Genomic DNA, 12,422 nt, shown 5'->3' with positions numbered 1-12,422 from the left:
GCTGTTGACAGTAGTACCCAGGGACTCCGGAACAGAGAGGGGGGGGGGGGGGGGGGGGCAAGGGGTGCGGTTGTTCCCTCACCCCAGCATTTCTCCAGAGGGGGCAGCCCCCCCCCCCCCCCCCCCCCGGGCCCCCAAGTCTCCAACTTCTTGCACTCAGATCAGATTTCTGACAAACGCTTCAATTTTAGGACGTTATGAATGTAAAGCACAGTGTGGCTGAGCTCGTTCGCTTCATACCCAGCCTTAAAACGTTTAATTTCAGTAACCTAAACCAATAATGTCCCAACAGAAATTGTTAATTGACTGAGCTCTGTTCATGAGCATGATTACTAGAACTGAAACAGTAAGAACAAACTTTTTTGATGCAGTCGACCACTCCTGAAGTGTTGCCCATTTCATATATGCATTACAAATACACTTTTGAACAGCGAAGTATGAAAATATAAACAAGAAGTAAATAAAATTAAATAAAACATGGAATAAATAAACAAAAAACTCGAACCCCCCCCCCCCCCCCCCCCCCCCTTCCACTCGAAAAAAAAACTACCGGAGTCCCTGGTAGTGCCTACTGGCTTTGAGCTTGTTGTGGTTAGGCACAAGCACGTCCTGATACCCCAACGCCTAACTCGCCGTTACTTTCTTCAGATCAATCAGAGGTTGTTCTGCGCACGATTTTCTGTAGTTAGCTTAGAGCTCCTCCTCTGCTCCTTGGAGGCGAACGCCGCACCAACGCGAGTCTCAGGCATATTCAGCCATACCGCTGGCAACAGTGGTACGTAACGTAAAAAAAAAAATCAACAATGGGGGAAAAATAGGCTAGGTGGCGCAAGCAGCCTTCCGATACAAAGGGCAAAGCCATTATCATCCATCCATCCGTTGGCCCAGCCAGGCCCGGCCCGGCCCATTCAGTCGCGCGACGTTTGTGTTCAGTCGTCGGTGAGATGGTTGCAGGAGCTGTTGTGATTTGCGCGATTTCCAGGCATATTTGGACGTTCAGTAATGATTTTGCACAAAGCACTCAAGGTATGCCCGGTGTCCTTATGACTGCTCAATCATTACCGCTGCCGTTGTGATAAAAAACGCGTTGTTTCTGTTCTAACACAAAATGCGATTCCACTTTGCCATTTAAGTTATATGTACAGACGTCCGCACACTTGTCTAGAGCGGTGGAACGATGCACTGGGGAGTACACTACCGTCATTTACGAGTGGCCTAGGGTGTCCAGAGCTCGAAACACTTTACCATGCATGCACATCCGCGTGAATCGTGGCTTCCTTTTCAAGTCTCAGGCAGCAGCCATACCAGCTAGTGAGCACTTGCTTTGGGAGTACCTAAGCTCGCGTACTTGCGGCGGAAGAACCGTGGTCAAGTCGCCAGCTTCGCGGAGCCTGCTCGTCCCTCGTCGAAGGTCGACCGTGTCCTAAGGATGCTGTTCGCCTTCGCCGCAGAATTAGGCTTCCTCCGCATGTTGTGAAGCGCGCGGACACGCCTATGTGGCTAGCTTCGTACCCTCCTTCACCACTGTAACCCAACCAGAACCTCTAGGCTAACCAGCCACCCTTTGTAATATAGCATTATCATCATTCATGTGCATCATAAATGATATAGGGTTGTTCACCACTGGTGATACGGGGATACTGGTGTCTTTTGCATGTAACACTGACAGCGCCTTTTCCTTGAACTACATTTTGTAGCCAGTTACAACTTATTGAATGGCTATGACTCGTATTCCTGTGCTTTGACTCCACAATGTATGTGTACTACTTAGTGTCTTGTGGGCGTGGTTAACCGGGCTAGGTGGTGATTCATGACAGCTAGGAATACAACACAGCGCAACTTAAGGCAAGGACGAAGAAAAGACGGGACAGCACCGCGCTGTGTCCCGTCCCATCTTCTGTGGTGTCCCGTATTTTCTTTGTCCTTGTCCTAAGTTACGCCGTGTTGTATTCCTACTTAGTGCATTTGTATTCCGTTCAGAACTTCAGCCTGATTCGTCAATCTGCTTCAAAATCTATGCTCTTTTACTGTCTTCGTGATTAGCTTCACCACTATCTAAGTTGTCTGTTAGGCACATCAGTATATTCTAAGATAACCAATATCTCTCTGATAGCAGTGGTTTAAATCGAAATTGATTATCTCAGCAAGTCAGAGAAAGCAGGGTCATATGTGTCTGTGCACTAGATGATCACATAGCTGCATATATCTTGCAAGGAAACTACAGGTACCAGAATGAACCTGTCAGTCCAGCTGCTTTTGGGCATATTCTTTTCCTGGCATTGTTCCCTTAGACAAATGAGCATTAGAGTGCTTCATGGTAAAGTCTTGCTGTGCCAGTCTCACAGGCAATCTCTCACCGTGCAGGAAAAGCGGAGGAGGAGCTTGAGGAGTTGGCTGAGTCCCTGCAGCTGCCCTCAGAGGTGCTTGCCCTGCGCGAAGCTGGCGAGCCATCTCCTGAGCTGAGCGTCTACACTCGGGTCATGCTGCGTGGTGGCACACTCTTCGGGCCCTATGCTGCCCATCTGGTCAAGGACCCTGGCCAGTCTGTCAGCGCTGCCCACATCACGGTGAGAGGCTGGGCTTTTTTTTGTTCTTCACTGTACTACATTTTCAGTTTCGGTTCTCTCTAGTGCCAACACATTTCTGCAGGTCTACAGAAAGGTGAGGCTAGGACAGTAGCTTATGGCACTTTAGTTACCTCCCATGATACGGTTGGCTTTCTGTAATTACTGCACCAACACATTGAAACACACTGGCCACTATGGTGAGGTTTCTTTCTAGCATCCTTATAGCATGTGTTTTTACTGAAGGGATGCCAGCAAAAGATAACTTGGATGGAGAGACTTTCTAAGGATACTTATCAATTTAAAAGGCTCACCTGGGGGTGTTTATGCTGGCATACCACAAAAACGAAGTGCAGCATGGAAGTTTTTTGTCTATCACTGTAAATCCATGCTTCCTACTAATATGTACAGACATCTTTTAATCTTATTTGTGCTTCATTTAACTACTGACAGTTGCAGGAAAGGATTTTATTCAGCATGACAACCACTAGCATTCTGCAGTATTTGAGGAGCAGCTACTGGTGTGTCAGCCATGGCTGTGTGTGAAGGCATTGGTGCCAGAATTTGAGATCTCTTATTTTCTCCATGGCCATGGCTTTCCTGCTGAATGAGATTTAATGTGTCAGTTTAATTTAAAAAGATCATGAGTCTTGAGGCATTTTCCTTGTACATTTTTTCCACTTGTGCATTCACATCGATAAAAATTATTCTTGACACGTGTAAGCTGCTGTCATGCATGCTTGCAAAAACTGCATTCCACACATGACATTCTAAATTTCTTGTTTAAGATTGTTTATGGCCCTACTCTCTTGATATGTGGTTAACACTGGGAAGCAGCTCTGCTAGTGCTTTGTAAAGTACAGTGTACTCAAGAAACTTTATTGTTTTCATCTCTTCTGCAAGATGGTCAGTGCCAGTTAAGTTAGTTTGGCCAGTCACATTTTCCATCAGTCCTTAATCCCACTCTTGGTGTTGGTGTCTCTGCGTTACAGCTGCCTTCATGTATTAATATTTATGGGTGTGCCACATAATTTTAATACACTTCATATGTATTGACATTTCTCCTGTTTTTGGTTTATTACTGTGGCGACAGTCTGTATAGGAGTTCTTCAGCTGTACAGGAGCTGCCCGAGTGTTAATAAGTGTTGTCCTAAATGGTTGGCAAAATATTATGCAGGAATTGCTTTTGCATAAACATTCTTTCCCATCATTGAACTAATGATCAGGCTCGTTTGGAAAAAGGCGCACTGCAGTGGCTCAAGTAACTACAGCGTTTGGTTGCTGAGCCTAAGGTCACAAGATTGAATTCTGGCCATCGTGGAAATGCCAAGCTCACCTGTGTGCCATGCAGACTCAGTGCAGTTAAGGAACCCTGGGTGGCTGAAATTAATCCTGAGCCCTCATCTTTGCTCTCTCTCAAGGCTCACATGTAGCTTAGGGAAATTAAACCTCGTATATCAAACCACGATAACAGTTTGAAAAAAGGAAAAATATGGCTACACCACTCGATACTGTTATACATGTTTTAATCAGATTGTGCATTGTTAGAAGTCAACATGTTAGCCCTGTTTGTCTGAAGTCCTCAATAATTTCAACTTTCTGACAAGCAGATACACAACAAGGAAGGCAGTGCTACCTACTTGAAGCTGAAGGAAGCAGCTGGTAGCTGGCTGAAGACGCTGCGGCTTGTCCAGGAGAAAGAAAGTGCCAATGCAAGCCTTTCTCTTGAAGGTTGGTTGCTCCTGATGTCTTATTCGTTGTTCTGTGAAAACATTAAATGCGCTTAAGTGTTTTATCAATCGGGACTTTTCTTAATTCCTGCCTTTGTCAATAATATGTTTAGTTGGTTTGAAGTATTCAGCGTGACCAAACATTAGAATGGCATGCCATTTTTAGAGGTTGCTTTCCTCAGTTGGAGAGTGTAAACCGCATAAAAAGCAACAGATGTGCAATTTTACAGAAGGTATCGTGCCTTCATTTCCAAATAATATGCTGGATTCAGTGTTTTGGCTGCACCAGTCTGCTGGCTCAATGACTTGTTTTGTTTTGGAGAATCACAGCTAATGTGTGTATAATTGGTACATGGGTACTGTGATACGAGGGATTTCACTTTTTGTGAGGACCTTAATCATGCAGTTTTCATGAGTGGCTGTCAGCTTGCAAAAAGTTGGTGGCGCAAACATTTCTACAATCACAGAAGTGAAATTTATGTACCAGGTGTTTCAAGGAAGACTTTCAAAAGTTTTCAAAAATAGGCTTTTTAGGGTAAAAAATATGGATTTTGCGGCATAGTATTACTAGTGTTGGTGGACACTGGAGAGCCAGTGAATTCTCTTAAGCAGTAATCTTGTTAACTAATCTTTAATAGTGAACTTTTCAACTATTAGGTGCCCGGTTGCAATTCGAGATTTGTAGCCGGCCGTTAGTAATAGTGATATCAGTTTTCAGAATTTCGAAAACGTGATTATCCTCGGCACTGTGGCTCAACAAAATTTGGCTACATCGTGCCAAAATACATGCGGTTGCTAAAAGCATGCAGGCAAAGCAACCTTTCCAGTGCACGTAACTATTCAAAAAGCTAAACATCGTCGAGCCACAGCCCCAAGGGTAATCGCGTTTTCGAAATTCTAAAAAGTGATATGGCTATTAATAACGACCGGATAGAAATCTCTATTTGCAATTAGGTGCCTAACTCTACTAGTGAAAAAGTTAATTATTAAAAATTAGTTAGCCAGCTTACCACTTAGACAATTCACCGGTTTTCTGGTGTCTGCCAACACTGGTAATACTATGTTTCAAAAGCCATATTTTTACCCCAGAGAGCCTATTTTTGAAAATTTTTTAGTCTTACCTGAAACACCTGGCCCTTAGTGCCAGAGTTTTTTTCTGCAAGATTGAGTTCACTAAAAGTCACTTTCATAGGTTCTCACATAACTGTTTCATCCATTAATGTAGATGAAGTAGTGATATAAGCCAGAATTGACCTATGTCTACGGGGCCTTTTTGAAGGAGTAATGGAATGCTTGCCTTAGTGAAGCCTGTTTTAATTGTCTTCTTGGGCCACAGAATTTTTGAATTCCTCAAGCTTATCTCCATGCATGGGTTTCATCAGACTGGCACTTAAATCTGCCTTGATATTAACTGCCTTCTGTCTGTCCTTTCTGCATACTAGTGGGTGAAAGAATTCATCCTGACTCCCTTAATGTTAAGATTGTTCAGGCATATATGAAAAATGAACCATTTTTAAGTTGGTGCCAGTCATGTGCTTCTGTCTGCCTTCTGCGATCTTGTTCTTGTGGGGCCACACACTGTTTGACAGTGAACCAAATGGTGTGAAGCTGTGATCAAATTATTACTTTGAAGTATTTGCTTTGAGATTTTAAATGAAGCTAATTGCAGTGTGTTTACTGTAAACCAACAAAAGATGTGCACTCATTGCACTAGGCTGCTGATTTCAAAACATTCACATGTGCATACATGCATGTGATGCCAACACCTAGTTGCCAGTGGTCAAATTGCCCATCTGGTCCATGCATAGGCAATGACTGCCGTGGGGCTGGAGGGCTTGAGCCACCCCCCATGAAATTTTTTTTGTGGCTGTGCCCCTCCGGAGGTTGAGCGATGGGGTCAGGGGGCAGCATGTCTTCTTTCATACAGTTTTTGACAAATTGACTAAATCAGTTTATTCATTTATTTATTTTGCAACGAAAGAACCATGGAGTAATTCTTTTTAGCATAGTCGCTCGACTAGAGGCAATAAAATGGATGTTTACATATATAGCATCTCTGCCTGTCTCTATCTCTTGCCAAGGAGATATAGACATACTATATGCATGCATTTGGGGAGGTGAAGGAGGGAGAGAGGGGGAACAATTGAAAAGGGGGGGGGGGGGGGGGTTCTGGCAGATTGAAAACTCTGTGCCTTGGGTCTATTGATCTTTCATGTGATTGGTTTTGTGTGTAATCCACTCCCAAACTCCCAGAATGTCAAGCCATTTCATTATGTATTTCAACTGTGTCTGGTTGAGTGCTTCTCTCAACTTGCTTGCTCATTCACTGTTATTGGTTTACTACTAATTTCATTGTAGCACAATGCATGTAAAACTGTAGAATTGTGATGTTTATATTAAGTTCAATTTCACAAGCGTGCAGCTTCATGTGGTTGTGTTCGAAAAAAAACTGCCTTTTCTCCGTCCTTCTGGTTGTCAGAGTGGCAGCAGTAGCTGTGCTGCACTACACCCCCTGCCTTCATGAGCGCGTCCATTTTGAGGCATTTTTGGACTACAAGTTCCGTATGGCTTAAAGGGACTATGCATCAAATAAAAAGTCACTTGTAAATGTTTTCAATGCTTAGAAATGATGCTAAGAAGCATTCACACCAAGTATGAGTCTTCAGAACTGAGCCGGCAATTTATTATGAACTTTTAAAAATCGTGTTTTTTAAAATTCGCGGGCCAATTGGTGTGCTCGTAGTGACCGATCTTGGAACTAAAATCGTGGAAGAAAGATGTCACGCTACCCATGACATCGCCAGGCCACCACACGCTCTCATTCGCTGGAGCCACGACGTCACGGGCACACTTCCGGTAGCCGTGAAGATCGTCTGCTCGTGCCACCGTGCGACCCTCTCGGGCAAGCGCGAGCCAGGGCATTGCCTTCACGCATATGGTTTCAATTTTCCTCTGCCGCCTCCTTCTGTCGGGAGTTCCGGAGCCACTCGCACGGCTCTTCGTGCGCACACATAGGGCTCGATGCCCATCGCGGCCGTAAAAGCGAGCAGTCGCACCGCCACGTCCGGGTTTATTACTGCTAATTACCACAGATGACAAGCAAAGAAACCCGACGCGTGCCTCAATCCAGTAAGGCGAAGAGACCGGAGAGATGCCGCCACGCCGCCGACGCTGCTGCTGGGGGGCTAGGAGCAATAACCGGAAGTTGCAAAATAAACATCAGCGGATGACGTATTCATGGGCGGGGCCCATTCCCAGAGCTGTTTTCTTAATTTTTTTCTGGTGCTCCTCGTGTACGAGTTGAGGAGGGAGAGGAGGAGCGTAATTTTTAATAGTCTATATCTTCGCTGTTGTTGATGCTAGCTCAAAAATTCTTGCACTGGGGTGACAAGTGATCGAATGCCTCTCTCTCGTCTGCTTTATGTAATCTCAATTAATTTATTGCATAGTCCCTTTAAGTCCACCTGGAATGCATTCTGTTTGGGCAGCTGGTGAATGCGGAAGTTTTCAGCTGCGGCATATATGATGCTCTCCATAGATAAAGTTCCGCGTACAGCTATTGCTGCGAAATGCCATAGTTGTGTTGGGCAAGTCAGAACGTCAGGAGTGCAGGACTCCACGCTAACTCCAGTTCAGTTGTGCCAAGTGAAAATGATAACGTGGCTAATGGTAATGTTTCATATATTTAGTGACAAAGCTTTCAGCAGTGCCCTGCATTATTGCACTGTCTGATGTTGGTCATCTGGCCTTTGGTTGTGTTCTGTACTCTTGATTGGTTGAATTGCTGGTCTGTGCAGGTGATGAAGTGTGGTGCAACCTGACACGCGACATTGCAGCTGATACGGAACTCCTGGCTCACTTCACCGCGTCCTCCAAAGACAAGCAGATAGCACCAAGGACTGAGACTGCAGCTGACAGCGATGCCTTGGGTGATGACATCGATGTTGTTGTTGATGACACAGATAACGTGGAATCAGCCTCATCTGCTGCAGAAGAGTTGAAGAATGGCGTGAGAAGTCCAGTGACTACAATATCCAGCTCGCCTGTTCCTACTACCTGCAATGGCCCAAATGCATCCTTAGTGGCTGATGATGAACAGAAAATGTCTGTTGAAGCAGAGAACACAAGCGAGCTTGCCAAGAGGGCTGAATCACTGAGGTAAGTATTTTTGTTACTAATAAGTATTTGCTTTGTGCCTGTTTTTGAAGATTTTTATAGCAGATTGGAAAAATATTGCATTTCGCATTTCGTCCCTTTTATTGCCTGCAGTGAAGCAATGGGTATACACTAGTCTTTTAGGCACACACATATAGGTAGCTGTATATAACAGACATAAAGTACCTATAGTCAGATCTAAATAGATTCTGTGGCATTCTGGCAGAATGTTAATGTCTTGGTGGCTGTTTGCTAAAGCATGTGTCACGTATGCCTAGGGTTTTCGTGTGACTATATGAGCATTTTCTGAGGTTGGCATCATTTTTTTTTTCAGTGAAGTCACAGTACAGTCAAGTGAACTAACACATGTTCAAGTGAAGCTGGAAGTCTGCAGTCCTGCTGCAGTTGCAAGTGGCCGCACATCTGAGGACTTGGTTTCTGATGATGCTGATGGAGAATCTAGTGCCACGAAGAATGACCACTTGGCTGCAGTGGCATCCAAGAAAACTGATTTGCAACCTGAGCACATCAATGGCTACAGCCCTCTGTCAAGCCCAGCCATGTTGCTACAGCGGCCTGCAATAGTTCTTCAGCAAGGTGGGATTGGCTATATCCTTCTTTGCTGGTGGCAGTTTATTTCTTTTGCTGGCAGCAGTTTATTTCTGCAGAAATGACTCAGCATTCCTGTCAGAAATCATTTCTGTATTTGAGTAAGTGTAAAAGTTATGAGCAAATGGATAACTCTAAAGTATTTACTCGAATGTAATGAGAGTTTATTTTTATTGAAAATGGAAGTTAAAAGTCACGCCTTGCATTATAATCTAATATTATGCGCAGACAAAGGTACACTACGCTGCATTTACTCGCATATTGGGTGACATCCTATTGGCCAGCCCCCAAGTTTGGGAAGCCGAAAAAAAGGCTATCGGTGTACTTGAGCACCCAGCACAAATTCGACGCTTTGAGGAAATCGAGATTAGGACACTTGAGACTAAGGCCTTCATTTCGATCTTTTTAAAGTTTGGCAGACTCCCTCAACATCTGCAGCGCCGCCGATATTGCATGTTAGTAACTGGTGCACGGAAAGCTTGGCGTAGCTCGCGGCTTTCCTTGGGTGCATTTTTCGGAACCCATGTGCTGCCACGCAATTTTTCCACGTTGGTGACTGTGCGGGAAGGGGGGGGGTAGCGGGGATAAGGCTCTGCTTTTGTAACCAGTTTAAGGCAGCATTGCTTTAAATCTGACGGGATGGGGTGACTGGAAACAAATCAACTGCTTGGAGGAAACTAAGCATGGCAAGTACCCAGCAGACCACGTGCTTGCTGCGCAGTCCAGTGTGGGAGGCGAGGTGAAGAGCAAGTATACCAGGGAACTTGAGGTAATCCAGCAGGCCAGTCCAGGGCACGTGGGGTAAAGGTCACGAAGGCAGCGGGCACCACGAGCAGCTGCCACAGGATGGCTACGGTGAAGCAGGGAGTAGCAAGCAAACCCGTCTGCATCCACACGGCTCCATAAGGTCATCGGTGCCCTTGAAGCTTGAAGCATGTCTCATATGCGATTAAGCGGCTGGGAGAACCAGCAGGCCAGTCCAGGGCACGTGGGGTAAAGGTCACGAAGGCAGCGGGCACCACGAGCAGCTGCCACAGGATGGCTACGGTGAAGCAGGGAGTAGCAAGCAAACCCGTCTGCATCCACACGGCTCCATAAGGTCATCGGTGCCCTTGAAGCTTGAAGCATGTCTCATATGCGATTAAGCGGCTGGGAGAACCAGCAGGCCTGTCCAGGGCACGTGGGGTAAAGGTCACGAAGGCAGCGGGCACCACGAGCAGCTGCCACAGGATGGCTACGGTGAAGCAGGGAGTAGCAAGCAAACCCGTCTGCATCCACATGGCTCCATAAGGTTATCGGTGCCCTTGAAGCTTGAAGCATGTCTCATATGCGATTAAGCAGTTGGGAGAAGTTTCGTTTTCAAGAGGAATCAACGGTACACATCAATGGTCTGAAGCGCACGGTTGACGCGGCGTGGGACACCGTGCTTAATTATCATTGCATCAGTCTTATTTGAGAATGTTTGGCGTGGCACTCTTGCAAAAGAGCGAGGGCGTGAAGCCTTCGCGTGGTAACTGTGGCAGCAGCTGCCGTACTGTATAAAAATTCGAAGCCGGCTGCGCTTTCCTATGAAGCCAAGCCACATGAAAAACAATTTTTGAGGTACTTTAGTTATTAGACTTCTACCCTACTTTCAGTACACTGTGGCCTCGTTCCTTGTGCTATATTCGCACACTTTTTTTTTTTCTGTATAGCACCAGCAAAAGCGACCCTGGCGTATACATTCATGTGCGTTTTTTTTGTTTCATGCCCGCAAATTTGACCCTTGTGTTACAATCGTGGTCTCGTTACATTTTGATAAATAAGGTGTTTTGAAGATGTGTTAAGGACTAAAACAATTTTTTCACTGCAGATGTCTGCTGTAAAAGTTTGTTTCTTAAAGCTGATTTTGTTCCTGAACTTTTGCAGCATTCGAGTGTAGCATGTGTGGCATCCAGTTCAGCAGTGGTAAAACGCTCAAGGCCCACCAGACATACTATTGTGCTCGACGAGGTGAAAAGGCTGCCTTTGTGCCAGCTCGACCACAGACTGAAGTTGCTGAAGATTGCCCACCATCTGTCTCGCCTGGCCAACGTAAGTGACAAGCTGCCTATTCCGGCTGATGTTGGGTGGATGGTCCACTTGCTGCACTTACATTATTGCGTGCCTGCATGCCATGTCGCAACAGTTATTGTGTGTTTCCCTTCTTAATTCTACCTACAGCAGAAGGTGGCGGTTAGATATTTACAGTTCAGCCAACTTGATTTGCTAGTTTGACGGGGTCCACCGGGTTTCTTTAATTTTGCACTCTAGGTTCATTTTGTTTAGTCAAAACTGTCGTTTACGTTTATGTAAGGGACAAACAGTATATGGGCTACCTATGACCAAAGGCATCCTAAAATGGTAAACAAGCATAGGCGTGCAGAGAGGACCAAGGGGTGCATCGGCCTTCCTAATAGACATGGAGGAGTGGGGTGCAAATCTTGTCCTCTATTGTTCCCCGATACCCAGAAGGCATGAATGTTCGTTGCCATGAACTTTTGGCCCTCTGTTATGGAGAGACCTGTGCAATCCTATGGTAACAAGTCATTATCATATTCGTTGTTGCAGTGTAGAGGGACAAAGTTGAGCCACCGAAGGAGATCCGTTTTATTTCACCAATTTACTGATGGCATCAGCAGAAAGCATTAGCTTTTAATTGTGAAATGTAACTCGTTAAAAGTGGGAATGGCCCTGTTCTGAAAAGTGACAGACGTATCTGCACATATGCCAGGACCAATCAATGAAAACACTTGCCTCAATGTTTTGACATGATAGCACGATAGTGGTTAACACAGTTACATGGAAAAAAACAAGAGTTGCATTATAAAATGAAGCACTGGCTTACAGCTGCACTCTTTACTGCCAAATTGCAAAGTTCAAAAGAGGAACAACAAAAATGAAAGGAAAGAGAATGAAGAATGAAAGATGACATTAGAATGAAAAGGTGTGGGTTTTTTCATTCCAGTTCAAGCTTAGTGTGAACATTAAGGTAGAGGTTATATTACAGAGCTCTTACATCCTTCGGAAAAATACCGCAGGCATGGATGTCTTTTTGGCAGACATAAAACATCATTATTCCTTATTTCAATGTTTACTTTGTGAAAGCATTAGTGAAATTTTTTATTCTTTTGGTGCAGTACACTTTCAAAATTCCTGTGGCATCGATGTTACTGCCTTCTTGGCACTTCTAACTAAGCCTTCTCTCAACCTTCTTTGACTTCTACTAAACACTGCATGTCCATAAGGAAAGCATCTTGACTGCATTGTGCCTTACTGCAATTGAGTGATCTGCTGTGCACTCACACGCACAAATAACTTGACAGTGCCTTGTGCAGCAGGGCCA

General features: G+C 45.0%; 1 protein-coding gene across 2 annotated transcripts in view; it reads left to right on the top strand.

The window, feature by feature from the left end:
* The window catches only part of ush (Zinc finger protein ush), a 334,929-nt gene that overhangs the window by 308,555 nt on the left and 13,952 nt on the right, over positions 1-12,422 (top strand). For both annotated transcript variants that reach the window (XM_077648808.1, XM_077648807.1), the window contains 5 exons: positions 2,365-2,567; positions 4,175-4,295; positions 8,092-8,452; positions 8,784-9,046; positions 10,967-11,131. In XM_077648808.1, coding sequence (XP_077504934.1) covers positions 2,481-2,567; positions 4,175-4,295; positions 8,092-8,452; positions 8,784-9,046; positions 10,967-11,131 — 997 coding nt within the window. In that variant the 5' untranslated portion in view covers positions 2,365-2,480. The remainder of the gene's footprint in view (positions 1-2,364; positions 2,568-4,174; positions 4,296-8,091; positions 8,453-8,783; positions 9,047-10,966; positions 11,132-12,422) is intronic.

Source organism: Amblyomma americanum, chromosome 1 (genome assembly GCF_052857255.1).
Source record: "Amblyomma americanum isolate KBUSLIRL-KWMA chromosome 1, ASM5285725v1, whole genome shotgun sequence".
In the NCBI taxonomy this organism is placed as follows: domain Eukaryota; kingdom Metazoa; phylum Arthropoda; class Arachnida; order Ixodida; family Ixodidae; genus Amblyomma; species Amblyomma americanum.
Note: the sequence above shows the minus strand (reverse complement) of the source record. Positions and strands in the feature narration are given on the sequence as shown.